This window comes from Felis catus, chromosome C1 (assembly GCF_018350175.1).
Source record: "Felis catus isolate Fca126 chromosome C1, F.catus_Fca126_mat1.0, whole genome shotgun sequence".
NCBI classification, from domain to species: domain Eukaryota; kingdom Metazoa; phylum Chordata; class Mammalia; order Carnivora; family Felidae; genus Felis; species Felis catus.
This window is the reverse complement of record NC_058375.1, coordinates 3,918,300-3,935,079: the sequence shown is the minus strand read 5'-3', so window position 1 is coordinate 3,935,079 and position 16,780 is coordinate 3,918,300. Positions and strand designations below refer to the sequence as shown.

General features: G+C 61.5%; 2 protein-coding genes across 18 annotated transcripts in view; one reads left to right on the top strand and one right to left on the bottom strand.

Annotated features, from left to right (window-relative positions):
* Window positions 1-3,555, top strand: part of CHD5 (chromodomain helicase DNA binding protein 5) — a 63,172-nt gene extending 59,617 nt beyond the window's left edge. For all 6 annotated transcript variants that reach the window (XM_023258011.2, XM_023258012.2, XM_023258013.2 and 3 more), the window contains one exon: window positions 75-3,555. Coding sequence is in view for 1 of the 6 variants with exons in the window: in XM_023258012.2 (XP_023113780.1) it covers window positions 75-134 (60 nt within the window). In the remaining 5 variants the exon portion in view is untranslated. The remainder of the gene's footprint in view (window positions 1-74) is intronic.
* A 546-nt stretch (window positions 3,556-4,101) lies between these two features.
* Window positions 4,102-16,780, bottom strand: part of KCNAB2 (potassium voltage-gated channel subfamily A regulatory beta subunit 2) — an 84,742-nt gene continuing 72,063 nt past the window's right edge. For 8 of the 12 annotated variants that reach the window (XM_045035004.1, XM_019836067.3, XM_019836068.3 and 5 more), the window contains 9 exons: window positions 16,513-16,556; window positions 15,414-15,500; window positions 14,638-14,682; window positions 11,621-11,706; window positions 9,751-9,871; window positions 9,474-9,568; window positions 8,395-8,515; window positions 7,965-8,053; window positions 4,102-6,868 (listed from right to left, as the gene is read on the bottom strand). In XM_045035004.1, coding sequence (XP_044890939.1) covers window positions 6,779-6,868; window positions 7,965-8,053; window positions 8,395-8,515; window positions 9,474-9,568; window positions 9,751-9,871; window positions 11,621-11,706; window positions 14,638-14,682; window positions 15,414-15,500; window positions 16,513-16,556 — 778 coding nt within the window. In that variant the 3' untranslated portion in view covers window positions 4,102-6,778. The remainder of the gene's footprint in view (window positions 6,869-7,964; window positions 8,054-8,394; window positions 8,516-9,473; window positions 9,569-9,750; window positions 9,872-11,620; window positions 11,707-14,637; window positions 14,683-15,413; window positions 15,501-16,512; window positions 16,557-16,780) is intronic. The other 4 variants (XM_045035007.1, XM_045035008.1, XM_019836064.3 and 1 more) reach the window with 1 other exon arrangement.

The following is a 16,780-nucleotide window of genomic DNA, read 5'->3' as shown; positions in this document are numbered from 1 at the left end:
GTGGCGGCAGGGTGCTGGGTGTCCCAGTCTAGCCCTGGCGCTCAGCCGCGTCACCCGTGACCTGCCTCTTGCAGCCACGCCTGCCGGGCCACCTGCCCGACCGCCACAGGAGAGAAAAGCTACCGCCTTTTTAGGAGCCGTGCCACCTTGGGACAGAAAGGGAAACTGAGTAATGCCATCACATGGGGGACGAGGCCCAGCCTGGCTGGGCCAGAGCCCAGAAGTGCCACCTCATCATAATGCAAGTGTCCCACCCAGCGTCACACCCACCCAACACTGGGACGTGCCCCGTGGCGGCCTTTGCCGGACAACTTCTTAGAAGAGATTTCATTTATTTGTACATCTTTTGCACTTTCCTATTGAAGACTTGAAAAGTTTGTCTTGATAAAAGTTGAGTGACGCGTGGAGGGGGTCTGACCTGCTACACTTAACGTCTCTCTCTGTCAACGGGCTCCAGACTGCAAGGGAAGATTCTAGAAGCCCTGCTGTTGCCCCATGGACTCGGTCCGCCTGGGCAGCCCTCATTGTGCTCCCGCCCACCCCATCCCGTCCATACTGCCCGACCACCCGTGTCCTGGCCCCCTGCTCCCTGGGGCTCTCCAGTGCTGGGTGGGTCAGGACTGGGGAGCAGTTGCCCAGCCCGAGGGTGGAGACCTCGGCTGATGCCCAGGGCAGGGGGTTATTCCACCCCCTTCCTCCCAGGGCTGGAGACCACCAGGTATATGCTATCTGTGTGGGGGAGGGGGCCGGTCAGCAGGCGTCTGGCCCTGGCCCAGAGTGGCTTGCGGGCCCCGGACTCTTATCTGAGCAAGGCAGGCCTAGCATGTGCTCCTGGGAGGGAGGGGAAGAGCCTCCTAGAGCTTTTTTCTTGGCCTATGTGGGAAGGGGCTTGCTCTCTGCCGGGATGTGGTTAGCATCCTAGCGGGGAAGGTCACAGTGGCACTGAGGGTGGCCCAGGAGACCCTGGTCCTGCCCTGTGCCCTGGGAGGCCCATCACACCCACCTCCAGGTAAACTCTCCCTGTTCGGTGTCATGGCCACAGATGCAAGGAAACAGGGCCACCCCTTGGAGCCTGGGCTTCTCCCTGCCGTCCTGTCCCCAGAGAGGCCTCAATGTGGTCACTTGCCGCTGGGGCCTGTATCACAGCCGCCCTTGCTGTGTTATCAGATGGCCTGGGGAAAGAAAGCTCTGCTTGGAGACGGGGGACTGGACGCATGACCCTCGAGCATCCCGGGCTTCCTGCCGGGAACACCCCCTGTCTCCTGCGAGGGCCCCAGCAGACGGGGAGGAGCAGCCAGGCCGGGCCTGTCTGTGTCTGATGCTTCCTCTGCACTCGCTCTGCCTGGAAGGAGGTTTCCCAGCCGTGGGTGGGTGGCTTCCTGGGGAAGTGCCCTGGGTGTAGAATCCAGGATGGGGCCAGGATTTGGGGGCTTGTCTTGGGGCCTCTTGGGCAGCCAGCCAGTCCTTACAGGGTCCCAGGACTCAGGTGTCCTCTGTAAGTGGCTCTCTGTGCACCCCGGGAGGGCTGGGCCCCAAAACCACTCCCATCTTGGTGTCCCCTCGCTTCAGCGTCTCTGAAAGCCCCCAACGCTGATGCAGCGCAAGCACCAAGGTGGGGGCAGTGGGGAGCATCCGGAAGGTGGCCCGCCGGCTTCCAGGACACGCGCGCAGCAGCACTGGCCTCGCCTTCTGGGGAGGGCAGGGTCATCCCTGTCCGCTGTGGTTCCTCCAGTGCCACGTGCACGTGCTTGTGTCTTGTGGTCAGTGCCTCCTGCAAAGGCTCCTGGCTTGGGCCACGGGCGAGGTGAGCACCCCTCCCCCGCAAGCCCTGTGATGCTCCCCTCCCAGACCTCTGGTCGGCCCTGTGGCTGGCCTCACTGGAACAGTGCTGACCTTCCCTGGCCGCTGTGGATGGGCCCGGAGTGTCCAGCCGGGAGGCACACGGGGGCGGGGCAGGGGTCTGCATCTCTAATGTCTGGCCCCAAAGGCTGGTGGTCCCCCCTGCTGTCAGCCCTTCCTCCCCAGGAAGCCTCCCTCTGTGCCCCCCATCTTTGCCTCCATCCCAGACCTCCCCCTTGCCCTCGTCCCCGAGCCAGAGCCAGGCACCCACAGATGGCCAGATCCGGGAAGGGCTCAGCTCTCCGCAACCAGCGCCCCCTAGAGGCCCGGGATCCGGGGCTTTGGACAGTTGGGGAGTGGCTGTCTGGTCAGCTGGTTTGGGAGAGGAAAATGGATCTCAGACTGTTTTCTTCTTAGTTTATCAGTTCTCTCCAGCCAAGAGTGGTGGCGAGCGGGTGCGGTGTCCCCTGTCTTTGGCATCTTCGGCTGGGTTTGGTTTTTGCTGCTGGCGGAATGAGGGTCTTTGTGTACAAGCAGAATCCTAAAGTGCCAGCCCGCATTTTTGTTTCCAGCCACCCTGTTATTTAAACCAGTGCTGAGTAGGCTTTCTGTCAAACCACCTTTGGGCCACGGGGGCTCCCAGGTGATGAGGGGAGCTTGGGCTGGACTGACCACGTCCGGAAGGGCCCCCCTCACCCCCCCCCCCCCCCCGCACATGCCTGCCCCAGGAAGTGTGTCCCATGTGAGGAGACCCTCCCTGTAAGCCACCTTCGGGAGTTCCTTTGTTTTCTCCAACTCATGACCAAGGTCCTGCTGACACCCACAAGGGGTGCAGGTGCCTGCCCTCCTGCTCTCTGGGGGATCCTTCCCAGGGTCCTCTGGGGCCTCCCCAGCCCAGATTGTGGCTGGATGAGCCTTTTGCCCCAGTGACACGGTAGCTCTTGCTCTCGTGTCAGGTCCCGGAGCTCTTGAGGGCTTGGGGGGGGCGGGGTTCACGTAGAGGGTTGGCTCAGGGACAGGAGCGCCTCCAAGCTTGGGGCGGGAGTGGGGGACTTGGCCGAGAGGCGGGGGTCAGGTCATGGCCTGGCCGTGGCCTCGGGTCCCCCCCCAACACCTGCGGCTATTCTGTGCCCACTACCACCTCCGTCGAGGAAGCTGGCTCCTGCCCCATTTTCTCTTTCTGGAAGTTTACAGGTCGTGGTGCATCAGCCCAAAGTCATTGGCGTTGTGTTTTGGGTTTTTTTCTTAGTTTTCAGATTTTTTTTAAACAAAGTATTTTTTTAGGTGCGATAACCCAGAAAGGGCCCGTTGGGTGTGTGTGTATGTCCTGAACCCCTGACGTGGACGGGGGGGCCCCAGCCCCCCTCGGCTCCTGTGTGCGGAGATGAGGGGGGGTCCTGCTCCCTGTGTGTTGGAGCCATGAGGGTATGAGGGAGCAGTCCCCCACGCAGGCTGGCATCTGGCCCAGCTAAGGGGGCCGGGCCCCTTGCCCTGGGTACACCCCCAGGCCAGCAAAGGAGCCTGGGTGAGTTGGGAGGGTCCCAGCCAGGGGGCTGGAGCTGGAAGCTGAGCCCCCGTGAGTGGCGACCCGTCCGGTCCCTGGCAGGACACGGGAGAGGCTGGACAGAGCCTGCAGCCGACACAATCCCCTTTACTTTGTACTCTGTGTGTATGTCTTTGTTTTCTGTGTTTTAATAAATCCTTTGGGAAAGGATAGAATCCGTGTTTGCCTAGATTCCCAATGATCTAGGATGGGGGTGGGGGCTGGAGGCGGCAGAGGAATGTGGGGGATGGGGTGTCACCGGAAGCCAAACCACCTCCCCCCTGGGAAGACATGGCCTCATGAGGCTGAGGGCTTGCTGGGAAAGGGGGGGCAAGGAGGTGTGGTGCCTGTCTCTCCCACTTGGACCCCAAACACAGACACAACGTGGCGTCAGGGCAACATGGAGCCCCCAGTGGCACCTCGTGGACCTTCCTGGACCCCGATCTCTCTGCACCCAGAGGGCACAGCAGCCTCCCAGCAGAGAATGTGTTGAGGGTAGTGGGGGGCACCCTTATCCCCAAATCACTTGGGATATGGGGTGCCTCAGAGTCCCCAGTCTCTGCCTCTTCCCCAGGGCCCTTTTTTCCCCATCCCTACCCTTTGCCCCAAGGTCAAGATTGGGGGGGCGGGGGGCGAGTGTGCCGGCCCCTGCAGGTGGCAGCCTTTTCCTCCCCTCCCCACCGTCCGCGGCCGGCCCCTGGAAAGGAGAGGAGCAGAAAGCCGCAGACCCCGACAGGCTGGGGTTTTATTTGTCATTCCATAAATACGGTGGCTGTGTCTCGCTGACTGTCGTCTGGAAGCGCGAGGCATGAGGCAGTCTCTGCCTACGTAGGGAGTGCAGTTAGCTGAGGAGCCACAGTCATTAAAAAAAAAAAAAGGGGGAGAGAAGAAAAGCACATTATTTACATGACAGAAGACCGAGCAAGCCCCTCTGTCATTCCTCCGGACCTCGGATTTGCACTGGATCTGGGATGAGAAATGGGGGGGGGGGGGACTCCGTGTGTCAGCAAGGGAGAAGGATCCCACCCCTGCTCCCAGAGTGGACCTCCTTCCGGTGCTGGGCATTCCCGGAGGGGGTCCCCTGGGGCAAACTGCCTCAAGGGTTGGGCCAGAGGCTGGGAGGCTTCCCTCGACCAGGCGGCCAGCGTAAACCCGTGCTGGGTCCCAGGCCACACTCCTCCAGGCCCCAACTCTGCCCAGCTTGTTTCCAGACTCTCTCCCTCCCCGACCGCCGCCCCACCAGACCCCTTCTAAGTCAGGGGCCCTCCCCCAGGAAGCAGAGCCGGGTCCGGCCTGCAAGTGGGTGTGGGAGAAATGACAGCTCAGAATCAGGCTGTGGACAGTGCCCCAGGACGGGGAGGCTGCCTGGGTCCTTGCCATGGGTATTTCGGCCTTGGCCCAGCTCAACTCTGGGGGCAAATGTGGCCAACAGGAGACTGCCTTCCCAGGTGTGGCTCCCCATGAAGGGGGCAGCAGTGTGAAGGGGGCCCAGCAGCTCTACCCAGTGAGAGGTGGGCAATAGGGTCCCTCAGTACGGGGGCTGCCTGGCCCAGAGCACCCGGTCCCTGCCTGTCCTGGGAGCTAGACACCCATCCCGTGTGGTGGTGGGCAGTGGCCACAGGCCAGGGGCCCCTGCCAGGATAGGCTCACCCCCTCCCCACACCCACAGTGTGCAGCTTATAGATTCGGTGATGAGCCCAGGGGCCTGGGCTGGGAGGGGGGGAAGGCTCTAGACTCCAGGGTCAGCATAAAGGTCAGGAAGTTTGTGGCTTTCTCAGGCCTCAGCCCAGCCAGGGCTGGCCAGGAGGCTCTCTGAGGATGGGAGGGCAAAGCAGGACCGGGCATACCGGCTGCAGTGAAGGTGCGACCGTTGGCGGGGGAGGGGGAGGGGTGTCGAGGTGGGGCCAGCTGCTACCTGCTGGGACCGGAGACACAGAGGCACCCTAGAGTGGGCTCCTGCCTCCAAACAGCCAGCAGAGGCTGGTACCTCAGGACTCCCGGCTGCAGGCCTGTGCCCTTCATCCTCCCAGCCGGGGGGCTGACGGTTCTGTCCTGTTCCAGGCTGGGGGGCGGGGGGTGGATGCATCGCCAGGAATGACTGGCTCCAGCCGTCCTGACCTCCTCACAGGGTGCATGTGGTGGTTCCGGGGTTGGTACTGCTGCCCGTTTGCCCGGGTAACCTGCTCTGGGCACCTAGACTTAGCACCCTAAAGTGGGGTGCCTCACCCTGACCCGATCTGAGGCCTTGAAGAAGGCACTGCTCCAGGGGGAGGCTCCTGGGGCCTTTTCCTAGATCGTGGGGGCTTCTGCCGGATGTTCAGCCTCCCCAGCTCCCCCGCGCATGCAGCACGGAAAACCCCAGGGGCCTATGTGTGCTCTCTCTGCAGACCCTGAGGCCACTACCCAGGCAGAGCAGAGGTGGGCCGCCTGGCATGTGGCCAGCCAGCGACCACAGTCTAGCTAAGTATGCATGACCTCAGGGCATTCTGGGGCAAGGACAGAGGGGCAGTGGGCAGGGCACCTGGAGAGGAGGGTAGGTGGGGCCCTGGAGGGACCTGGGCTGGAGCCTGCTCCTCAGGCCCCTCCCGAATGCTCAGGGCTGCTCAGGGCACGGGGATTGTCAACTGTGTGCAGGGAGGAAGCTCCCAGGGCGACGAGCGTGGTTAGAAACCCTCCCCCCCAACTTCCTGTGGACCCCAAACTGATAAGGAATCCCCCCGGATCTCTGCCCCTGCCAGCAAGGGTGGGGGTGGGGGTCAAGGGACAGCTTGGAAGGCCCCTTGGAGACCCGCTGGGGCAGGGGGTGGTGGAGAAGCGGGTGCAGAATGAATCTGAGGTCGGGCCCATGGTAAAGTATCGGGAGCCCTTGGCAAGGAGGGAGGTTGAGGGCCCCACCTGGGAGGCCCTGCCCAATGTCCAGTGTCCTGGCAGAGGGGCCACGGGAGGAGCCAGACCTGGTTTCCTCTTTCCCACCCCCAACACCAGGTGGGGGTGCTCAGCAGAGGAGAGGCCAGCCCTGCTGCCCCCAGCACCCGACCGGGCCTCGGCCTGGCCTGGACTCGGGGCGTCTCTGGGAAAGGCCGAGGCTGGGAGAAAACGTGGTGGTCTCTTCCGGGAGGGTGAGCAGGGCTGCAGGCGAGCTTGGACGGGACCGCGCCAACACCCTTCCCAGTCAGCGTGGTCTCCCCAGCACGGGTCAGAATTCGGTCCCGCGAAGCGGCGAATGGTGTCTTAGCAGCGACTTTTGAGATCTTTTCCCCACAACATCTCGTGCCGCGCGATGTTTTCTTTTTGATGCAAACCACACCCCTGACTTGGCTTCAAAACAGCTTAAGCGAGCGAACAGAGAGACTGGGAGGGAAACAGAAACTGTCCGGGCAAGCGGCCGGGGGCTTCTTAGGATCTGTAGTCCTTTTTGCTGTAGGGTTTATTGCCCAAAATACTATCAATCTCGTGGATAATGGAAGACGACAGTTTTGGAAGGACCTGCGGGCAAGGACAAGGGCTAATCAGAATCCCGCCAAAGAGACAGGACGGGCCTGTGGAGGAGGCTGGGTGACAATCTTCCGGCCACTGCTGGCCCAGGCTTGTCCTGCCTCGTCACATCAGCGTCCCGCTGAGGCCGATGGGGGCTATGCTGCTTTTGGGTTCCAGAAGGTCTGGGGCAGAGAGGAAGCCTGCCCTGGTACACGCTCTGCACCTCAAATGCCAGAACGTGCTAGAACTATGTCTGGCAGGCATAAAACACAGATTCCAGGGCCAGACACCGGATCTCCGCACCCCTAACCTACTTTTCCCAGCCTTCCCTATTTCCACCAACAGCAAGGCCACCGTTCCAGGTAACAAAACCCCACGGGCCAACTCTGACTGGACTCTCCCTCACCCTCAACCCGTCCTGAACATCTAGGAGCCAAGCAGCTGAGCTCGGGACCATCAACAGCCCTCTCCCAGGGGGCCTGCCGTCGCTTCCCTGTGGGTCTTTCCGTTTCACCCCCTCCTGCTCCCTAAAGCCCTTCCCCCACTCAGCAGCCGGGGAGAGAGGGGTCCTGCCCCTCCTGTGCTCTTGGGGACTCCCGTCTCACCCAATAACCTCCCAAGTCCTTAGTGCCCCAGGCGCTGCCCCACCCCCTCTGCTCCAGCCCATGCCCACCTGTGCCTCCTTTGCTCCCAGAATGCTTTTCCTCCAGGTAATTTGCACATCGCACTCCTCACCCTTCAAGCCTTTGCTCACGCGGCACTTTCTCAACAAGTCTACCCCCACGGCCCCCTTCAAACCTGGGCCCACGGCACCCCCACCCTGTTCTGTGCCCACTGATGCCCCGGACCTTGCTCAATTTTTTCCCCACAGTGCTTGTCACCCTCATGTTCTAATTTCCTCATTTTACTGTCCACTGTGTGCTCTGAATTCAAGAGCAGGGCTTTTAGTGGCTCAGTGATGTAGCCCAGACGCTCAGCACGGTGCCTGGCACATTGCAGGTGCCCGGCGAACATGTGCTGGACAAATGACTGAGCGGTACCTTGCGTTCAGCCCAAGGGCCGGGGGGTGGGGGGGACACACCCAGCAGCCCCCTCCCCGACCCACCTGTATCGCTCCAATGTTCTCCATTAGCTGGTCTGCGCTGGAAGCACCCAGGAGCACGGAGCTGACACCCTCGTTCCTTAGGCACCAGGCTGGGGCAGGAAGACCAGAGGTGAGGGGGACACACCCGGTGCAGGGGCCCTTTCTGGCTCTGCCCTGTCCCTAACTGGGCCACACAGATCCAGCCTCTTGGTCATGGGGCTGAGGGTGCCCAGGAGGGTCCCCGTAAGCCTACAGCTCTGCATGCTGGGTTCTGCGGAAGCCCAGGCACCAACTGCTTGCGGGGGGGGGGGGAGGGGGCCCAAGTGCTCAGGGACCACCCCCCATTCTCTCCCCATGAATGTAAGGGCCCCATGGCTGCCTGATGGAGGGGTGGCCCCGGGGACCACGGTCAACCCTCCCCCCCTCCCCCCCTCCCCCCCAGCACGGTTACCTATGGCCAGCTGGGGGAGGGTGCAGCCCAGGCGCTCAGCTATGGCCTGCAGCTCCTTCAGCTTGGCCTGCTGGCGCCGGCCCTCCTCGCTCAGGATCTTGTCTTTCAGCCACTGGTAGCCCTGGTTGTGGTGGGGAGAAAGCACAGCCCACTGGTGAGGGCAGGTCACCTGGACCTCTGCGTGCAGACAGCTGGTGATTTGTGCCAAGGTAGCACCCCCACCCCTGCCTAACCGTGTCCCACTGCAGAACAGACCTGGGCAGGTGGAAGGATGGGGCCTGCTGAATCTGAAGCCAGAAGCTTCAGGGTCGCTGAGGCGGGGCCCCTGAGCCAGGACCGGGGGCCTGGCAAGCCCGGGGCGAAGTGGGGGTGGGGGAAGAGGAATGCTTTGGCCGTTGGCCCAGAGGACCCCTTCCCCAGGCTCTGGGGGAGCTGTGGTCTTACCTGCCCCCACCCCTGGGATTGCAATGCCTTCCAGGGAATCCCTGATCTCGGTGTGGATTGGGCAGTGGGTGGGACAGGCCTTCCTGTCTTTGAACTCCAGGCAGGGGGGCTCCAGTGCTGGATCTGCCCTGACCTGAGTAGGCCTTTCTCTGCCTGCTTCTCATCCCCCAAACCCTGCATTTGGGAGACCCTCCTGAGTCCCCACTCCAGAGGCGTGTCTGCATGGGGGGAACTTGTCCCAGGGGGTGGCCTCTGAGGGACAAATGAAGCAGCTCTGCAGCCCCCAGCCCAGAGGTCTCAGAGTTGGCCTAGAGAGTGTGTAGGGGGGTACCCGTCGTGGGAGGGGCCATCCCAAATAGCACAGGTGGTCCGCCCAGCCCACGTTGTCAATGCTGAACCCAGCTGGGGGTGGCGAGGGAGTGAAGGGGACCTTTCACCGGGGGCGCATCCCAAGAAGAGGATGGCCTTTCCGGAGGTGGGATCCGGCCAGCAGGGGCTCCAAGTTCTGTTGTCCTGGAACCGCCCCCACAAGGGCCCAGGGAAGCCCCGCCCAGACCCATCAATCCAAATGCCTGTCAATCCAAAATGCCTGTCACCTGCCCGTCCCCTCCTCCCAGCCTGGCAGCTCTTTTCACCTTTAAGGAGGCTCTTGAGTAGGGCGGGATGCCACTGTCGTACTTTCCGGAAACGATGCCGCAGGCCAGAGGGGACCAGGTCATGGCGCCCACTCCTGGGAGAGGAAAGCCAGGCGAGGTCAGGCCCGGGGTGGGCGGGGCTAGGGAGCGAGGAGGAGGGGGAGGAGGAGGAGGAGGAGCTGAGCGAGGAGGGGCGGAGCTAGGGAGCGAGGAGGGGCGGGGCCAGAGGAAGGGGCGGGGCAGGGGAGAAAGGACGGGACCAGGCGGGGGAGCCCACCTATCTTGTGGAAGAGCTCCGGCAGCTGGACCTCCACCTTCTCGCGCTGGAACATGTGGTACTCGGCCTGCTCGCAGATGGGCGGGATCAGGTTGAACTGTCGGGCCACGGAATAGGCCTCCTATGAACGCAAATAGGACCGTGGATGGTCCCTGTCCGTCAGTGGGTCTGGGGGCTGCTCGGGCAGCATGCAGGAGACACAAAGACCTCCCCAGGAAACAGCCGGCTCACCTGCTCTCCCCCCACACTCCTCCCCCGGGGAAATTCATCGCTTTCCTGGGAAACCGGTAGCCTGTCCCCTTACCGTCTCTGCTGGGAAAACGGGATGGGACCCCAGCGTTGAAGGCATGGGGAGGATTCTGGCACTTATTGGCCAGGTGGCCTTGGGCAAGGAGCTCGCCCCTCTGTGCCTCAGTTTCCCTGTATGTTGTGAGGGTCAAGTGAGCCAACGGCGTTCACAGCCTTCAGGAGGGCAGTGCCTGCCTGCTACGGTGTTAACTGTTTTTATCATGATCATTATTCCAGGGCCCTGGCCCTGGGATGATGGTGGCAGTGGCAGGAAAAGGCTACGTCAGGAGGAAACGTAGCATCAGCCCATTTCTGGGACTTGGACTCTGCAGACTCACTGGATGGGTGTGAGCCAGGGCTGATGTCTCCTGACAAGATTCCTGGGGAAGCCCTGCCTGCCAGCATGAGAGGTCCTTTCCTCTTCGGTTTCAGACTCAGTTTTTGCTTCTGTAAGATGGGAATAGGATACTGACACCTCAGAGAGCCCTGTTCTGGCTCCAGGCAGCTTCAGAGAAATAGCAAGTACTCATTAATGCTGTGAGTGCCAAAGGCTGGTTAAAATCACAGGCTCCTAGAGTTGTGTTGAACTTGAAGATTCTGCTTAATTTTTGTGATGAAGTAGAAATCTGGGGCTCACTAGAGGAGAACCCCCCCCCCCCAAGGATACCGGGATGTGGGGAATTCTGGGAGGAGGGGCACGGGAAGGGCTGAGGCCAGGAGGGCCCTGGAGGCAGGGGTGGCAGGTCAGCCTCAGAGCCAGTCCTGGGAAGACCCGATCCCCAGGCCTCTGCTCTGCAGCCTCTGAGGGGCACAGCGCCACCCTGCTGACCCTTCTGGGATACCCTGATACCAAGAGACATCTGCAGTCCTCTGTCCCTGATGGCTCCTGGAGGGAAATGACAAGGAAGGGGATGCTTTCCTGAAAGTGTGGGAAACGTGACGGATTAGGAGATGGAAGCCGGGCTCCCAATGGCCGCGCACATTCTGAGGCAGCCCAGGCCGGGCGCTACGCAGCCCGGGGACCCACCTCAGAGTGAGCTGGCTGACCTTGGGTGTGTTACTTAACCTCTCTGTGCCTCAGTATCCACATCTGAGAAACAGGATGACAGTAACGCTTCCTCCTAGGGCATTGGGAGGTCTCAATGGGAGTCAGTCCGCATGAGGCCCTCAAGTCTAACGGCAGCTGGGGCATCATGAGAGCCGGGTGCAAGTGGCTGGTACTGTTATTGCTGCTGAGCGCTGGCTGAGCTCTAGGTTCTCTGCTAAGAGCTTCGCAACTGTTCTCTCGGTCCTCAGAACAGCCTCCTGGGGGGTCATGCTAGCGGTCGTGTTCTACAGGTGCGAAAACCAAGGCTCAGAGAGGTGAAGCCATCTGTCCAGGGCCACACAGTGCTGGGATCCAAGTTAAGAGCACTGCCTACAGATGTGGCTGCCACAGGTTACCATACTGTCCCTCCCTGTAGTACCCAGTTGTCTGTGCCATCGGGACCAATGGCACTGAACGAGCCAGAGTCCTGGGTGTTCATCCCTAGAATGGGGCAGGGAACCCCATGGACGCACATATGCCGAGAGGTCGCCGTACCATGATCTCCATGGAGCTCCAGCGTGACGTGCCCCAGTACATGGCCATCCCCTGGTTAATGACGTGGGTCATGGCGCGCACGGTCTCTGTCGGGAGAGAAGGGGACACTGCGGGTCGGGGGTGGGGTGACTGGGGGCATGGGGCCCAGCCTGGGGACATTCTGCAAAGACAGGTGGAGCAGGAGGTGGGGGGCTGCAAAGATGTCTTGCAAGCAATGTACTTCCTGGCTCCAGAGTCGGGTGTGGCTGGGGTTTCCAGGGACCGCAGGAAAAAGGGAACCACAGCCCAAGCAGCTGGCCTTGAAAACAATTTCCCCCAGTAGTTACGAGTCTTACGGAATCTTTGAAAAATGGGTTCTGGATGGATGGTGGCATTTCTATGGCGGATTGGAGAGAGGAGGGAAAGGTGAGATCAGAGGATGTCATTCTAGACGGTGGAATGGTGGTGGGGGGGGGCGCATCTCTAGTCTGGGGACGAATCACATTGGCAGAGGGCAACAGGAAGTTGCCTGTTTCGAGTCCCCCCCGCTTCGGGGTGTCCCAGGTTCTCCCTGGGATCTGGAGGACTGAATAGAGAGGTAATAATGGCATCCGTCCGGACAGCGGGCAGGGTGGGGCCCTGGATGGTTCCAGATGTGTCCCCAAGAGCCAGAAGTGGACATGGAAAGCCCCGTTTGTATCCGTCCCGGATTCTCAAACCAGCCCAGGAGCAGGCAAGGGACCCTCGCCCCAGCTACACGATACACTCTTCCTAGTACTCAAAAAAGTTTTTGAGAGATGAAAATCTGCCACTTACAGTCTCGCTACTGCTCCCGCACCAGGCTGTTTCAGCCCACGGGGATGCTGTGGTGTTAACAACATACTTGGCCTCGAATTTAAAGACCTCAAATGTCTCTCAGCTTTGCGGGGAGAAGGGCTGCGTCGTCAGACTCCTCGCTGGTCCCATACAGTGCTTGCAAGTCTCACTCCCACAGGCAGGGCAGGAAGGGGGGCTCAAGAACAAGTGTCTGTCAAAACGAAGCGGCAACCTTGACCCCTGGAAGTCCTGTCTCTCCCCAGGTGGCTTGCTCATCGGCTGCCGACATGGCGGGGGGCTGGGGGGCCCCTGAAGATGGCAGGGGGGTGGGAGAGCCGGAGGAAGGAAGGAGAATGCGGGCTTTGTTCACCCAAGCTCCCCCTTGAATGGCACAGACCCTCGGGCACCTTCTCCCGCAGAGAACGGCACCTCTGTTTTGGGGTGTCGTCCCGCCCCCATCCCGGGTCCCTGAGCGCCCCTTCGGCCGAGGTCCCCTCTTTCGGTAGAAAGCTAAAGTAGCTGGGGCTTCTGGGGTGTTGGTCTTGGGGAAGGTACGCCCAGGGCCCCCGAAAAATCACACCTCGGCTTCCAGGCCTTCAGGCCGACCCCTGCCCTCTCCTTCCTTCCAGGGTCGGGGACTGGGCTCCTCTCTGCCCATCCTCGGGAGGAGGCTGGCAGGGAGGCCCGAAGCCCCGCCCCAACCCCCGGGGACCACCGACAGGCCGCCCGGTTTGACTGCCCACACCACTCGATGCCAAGGGGGACAGCTTTTGTCGGAAAGCCCGGGGGGCCCGGGAAGATATCTGCCCACACCCAAGGCCAAGCTCAGGCTTCTGGCCGCTGTCCTTGTCAGCTTCCTCAGAAACGCTCCTAGGGTCCCCTGTGACCATGCAGCGTAACGGCCGATTCTTTTCAGCCACGGCCTCGGCCCACATGCCGGAGAGGGAAGCGGACACCCTCGTTCCCCAGCCTGGCTCCCTCTCATCCCTCAGCACAGCTGTCTCCCCACCCGGGAAATGGCACGATACACTGCAGCACCCCTTCTTCCATGCAGAGAGGGGGTCCGCCGGGTGCCTGGGGGGCGGGGCGGGCCACCGGGGCAGGAGCCCGCCGTTGCCTGCGACCAGCTTGAGAGAGAAGGGGTCCCGGGCACGGCTGGCTGGGTGGACGGCCCACACACGGGAGTCCGGCACTCTGCGCTTCCGCCCAAGCCAATGTCAGCGGCCCCAGACGCAGGGACCACTGGGGACAACTGTCCTGCACCTCGATATTTAATGCCGGCCGGCAGCAGCAGGAGGGCCCGATCCTTCCAGCTGCTGCCAGAACCCACAGTACCTCCTGCCTCGTCACAAATAATACATGGGAGGGGTCAGGTGGCAGCACCAGTTGGCAGGCAGGCGCCCTCCCACTGTGGAACACAGCCCGGCTCCCAGGGAGACCACGGCCTGCCCTGGGGCGGCCCTTAGCTCGGGGGCAGGCAGGGCCCACGCCAGGTCTCAGGGTTTGGCCTGCTCGCGTAGGTATCGTGCAAGGAGGCCAGTGACCGCGTTTTGATGGAGGGGTGGGGCTGCGTGGCAGGGGGCGAGAGCGGCAGGTGGCCCAGCCCGCCCAGGGGACGTGAGCACCACGCGCAGCCACGATGCTCGCGGAGGAGCCCGCGTGCCGTGACGGGGCAGCTGGCCACCGGTGTGTTTTGCTTCTGCTTGAGGCAGGAGCTTAGCAGACGTGACCTACAACGTTAAGACGCGCTGGAGGCCGCTGGTTCTAGGGATCCCCCCGGTGTTGACTCCTGTGGGCCCCTGGTCTCCCCAACCCTCTCCCAGACCATCCAGGGTCAAGGTTTCAGGCGCCCATCCCAGCATCCTCAAATCACGAGGAGCCCTGGTGGACAGACAGCCGGCCTCGAGGATCACGGCAGTGCAAGGCGGGGGGGGGGGGGGTTGGGGGGGCAGGGCGGGGGGGGTCATGCATGGGGCGGGGGGGCGGGGGGGGCAGGAGAAATGAAATGGCAGCGCTGGCCAGGCGGGGGTGAGGGCGGGGGCTCCACACTGCTTTGCTTTTCCTCCACTTGCAAGATGTTCTCATAGGGCGTTATTTTTCCTTTATGCATTTTATGGAGAAGTTTGTCTTGGGGGGAAAGAGAGTAGTGTAAATAAAAACACTGTCTCATAAAATGCAGCTCGGACACAGGAGTCAATAGTCGGGCTAAGGGTACTGTGTACCTTCTATGATGAATGTCCTTGACTTGGAGGAACTAAATGGGTCCCCTGGTGATAAAGAAAGATGTAAAGAGACCAGAGTTTATAGCTGTGGGAACACGGACAGGCGCGGTATGACAGAGAGCGTGGGGAGGGGACGCACAAATCTTCCCAGAATACTCGTTTTGTTTAAGGACAAAAAAACGAAAAGACAAAAACCAAACAGACCACACAGACCCCACACGCAAATATATACACGCACGCGTGCTCGGTATATATAGAAACAAATGAAGAAAAAATAACTCGAACACAACTTCATTTTCCAAATCCCTGAAGCAGCAAAGCACAAATGAGGAGCCTGAAGCAGGAATGGGGGGGGGGGTGATGGGAGGGCGGAGATGGCGGGAGAGGAAAGAATAAATACGCGGCAAAGAAACCAAAACTGCTTTTCAAAGCACCGCGCTTTTTTCTTTTTTTCTCCTCTAAGTAACAATTTATCTCTCAGAGCAGGAGGCCCCTAAAACCTCCCGGCAGAACGGGAGTATGACCGAAAAGAACACAGCAGTTGCAAACAGCCATCATATCGTGACTTCATTTAGCTACGAAATAGCAAGAGCTGAGAGGAGAGAACATTCCACTCGGTTCTGAACCCGGGAGGGGGCGTAGAGCCCGCACGGATCAGGTGCATATGGACCCAAGGCCAGGACGGGGACTCGGGGACTCCGCCTGGAGGTGCCAGGCCCCCCCGCCCCGCCCGCCCCCAGCAGCCGGGAGGCCTGGGTGCCCCGCGGAGAACCCACCTTCCATGGGCGTGTTGGGGTCCGGGCGGTTGGCAAACACCACATCCACGTACTCCAACTGCAGCCGCTCCAGCGAGGCTTTCAGACCTGGGGGGAGGAGTCAGAAGGGGTGGTCACCATCTTCACTGACACTGCTGGGCCCTCACCCACGCACCTGTGTGCGGCACAGGGAGCAAGAGGTCCCAGGCACCCGGAGCCGTCACACGGCGTGGGGACACATGTGGGCAGGTGCCAACGGAGGTGAAGAAGAGCCAGGACCTAAGTGGGTGCACGCCCCAAAGCGGGGGGTCGTGTGGTCGGGTCCACAGGCCAATGCTCTGTGACTGCACGAAGGGGTGCCGTCCTGCACGCCCTGGGGGCCCACGTGGTGACGGGGAGAGCCAGGTTCTCCCGCACGGAGTGGGAGCTGCATCCCTGTCCACGCACCAAAGGCACAGATCACCAGTGAGCGCTGAGCAAGGGCTCAGAGCAGAGCTGCACAGAGAAGTGCTGGGGCTGCGGGGGCCGCAGCAAAGCCCCCCTAATCGTGTGATTCTTAAAGGGATGGGTGTATCATCTGGGAGCCCAGGTGGAAAAAGGCACAAAGACGACACAAGTATAGGATAAGTGGGACAGCCTACCCGACCCCTCTCTCTCTCCCTCCCCCCCTCCCTGCCTCTCTCTCTCTCTCTCTCTCTCTCTCTCTCTCACTTGTGCACAGAGCGCCTGGCTGTGTCTGACACGCACCTTTCCTGGGCTCTTCCCAGTCCCCCCCCAAATCCCAGAGGTGGCCACTCTTCCCACACCCATTTTACAGATGTTGCCACAGAGGCTTGGGGAAGTGATGTCCCTTGCTCAGGACCACCAGTCAGCATGGGGCCCGGCCCAGGCCTGTCTTGCCTTCCCCAGGACCACAATGCCCATCTGAAGGCGGTGGTGCCCTGCTCTGGTGACGCGGAGGCTGGGAGGAAGGAGAGGGTGGGACCAGAGCGCGGGGCATCTCCAGGCCTAGGCCTGCGCGTGTGGCTGGTGGGCGGGGGCACTCTGTGTCCTTCACTTGGGCATCTGCAGGAGGCTCCGTGGGTTCAGGGGCCGTGTGGGGCCAGCGCGCCTCCCTCACCTTCTATTATGTGCTTCCTGGAAAGGCCCCTCTCGGTCTCCGCTCTGAAAAACAGCACAACAGCGTGTGTGATGTTGCAAGCGGTTTTGGGGGAAATGTTCATGATGCAACGTTAAGCCAAGAAAAGTAGGTCAGTGAGTGCCACGTGCATCTGATTCCACTTGGGAGACAAACCACAGGCTCCAGGGGTGCCTTCATGCAGCCAGGAGGAGGGGCGCTGCCCGGCCGGCCTGGGGGAGTGGGGGTGGATGCAGGGGGAGGGGTCTCT